The sequence below is a fragment of the Acyrthosiphon pisum genome, chromosome X (assembly GCF_005508785.2).
Source record: "Acyrthosiphon pisum isolate AL4f chromosome X, pea_aphid_22Mar2018_4r6ur, whole genome shotgun sequence".
In the NCBI taxonomy this organism is placed as follows: domain Eukaryota; kingdom Metazoa; phylum Arthropoda; class Insecta; order Hemiptera; family Aphididae; genus Acyrthosiphon; species Acyrthosiphon pisum.
In genome coordinates this window covers 103594107-103595467 of record NC_042493.1, presented here as the reverse complement: position 1 = coordinate 103595467, position 1361 = coordinate 103594107, and the positions used below count along the sequence as shown (strand labels likewise).

The window sequence follows — 1361 nt, the reverse complement described above, 5'->3', positions numbered from 1 at the left end:
AATATGGAAAACACGAGAAAACAGGCCGTCCACACAACAAATAATTGGCGGGAAATGTTCGTTGGATTTTACTCTCAAGATTTCTTCTGGGTGAGCCATATATTTGATTCTAAAACAAATGATAAAGTACCATTTAGATCGACGCGGCATTCGTCTCCAACGTATTACTATTGTAAAAATTCTAGCGTAGAAATGTCCAAACCTGAAAAAAAGATTATGTAAATTTAGCGAATACTGAACAGACAGACTGAAAAGTGTAGACTAGAGTTTTTATGACGGTTATTAGAAAGCTAAACGCTCATCGATAACTTGTATATTAAATAATATTATCGACTTGGCTGCGAGTCGTTGACGCTTTCTATTTGCTGCGAGTCGTTGACACTTTCTACTTGCTGCAAGTCGTAGATATGTGTTTCTACTTGGCGGTCGTAGCCTTGTTCGGCTGGCCGACCATTGACTTGCTAGTCGTAGCCTTGTTGTACTTGCGGATCGTCGACTTGCAACTGATTGAAGACTTGCTCAGCTTGCTGACCATCGACTTGTAACAATATAACATAATTATTATTATGGTACCGTGATACTAGCGCTTTAGTTCATCAAAATAATCTGTCTATATATTCAACATACAATATATTATATTGTATAACTACGTTCTATGGCTCTTTGCACCAGTGCCACTCAACATTTCCTAAACGAATGAATAACTGAAGAATAAATATTTATTTACTTGAAACAGCTATAATAATAGTTGATGTAATTAGACAGTATAATTAGACCAACTAAATGGTTTACCTAAATAACTTTCAAAGAAAATTATTACATGAAGTTTAGAAGAATGGTTCACACTTATGTCTGAATCTAATTACAATTCAATTATTAATAATTTGCACACCAAATGTAGACGTGTAAAAATAACTGATAACTTTTCATATTCAATCAATGTTAAACATAGTTTAATTACCTTGCATATAAACGAAAATAAATTACATTAGTTTGACAAACATTGACTTCATCCGTCTCAAGCAAATACAAAATTTGATCTAGTCGACTATGACACTGGCTGTAGTATTAACATACTTACTTACCTTAAATTCAAATATAATCAACTCTACACCCAACTCCTTAGCCCACTAGGCCATGAGCCCACAAGTTATTTAATTGATATTTGCGCATATAAGTTGAAATAACGAAGAATAAAAAACTATGATAAAAAACGAAAACTGAGTAAAATATCTTTTTTATTAAAAATTTTCCCGGGGACGACAATGCCATCGCAAGGGGAAAAGTTGTGGATAAATGTTTTTAAAACTCCCTGTAACTCTTAAAAACGAGGATAGGAAGCATCCACAAATCTGATCACT

General features: G+C 33.7%; 1 protein-coding gene across 1 annotated transcript in view; it reads right to left on the bottom strand.

Moving 5' to 3' along the window:
• Positions 1-415: 415 nt before the first annotated feature.
• The window catches only part of LOC100574215, a 15459-nt gene continuing 14513 nt past the window's right edge, over positions 416-1361 (bottom strand). Inside the window, exon 5 of the mRNA XM_016805940.1 lies at positions 416-538. Within this exon, the coding sequence (XP_016661429.1) occupies positions 416-538 (123 nt within the window). The remainder of the gene's footprint in view (positions 539-1361) is intronic.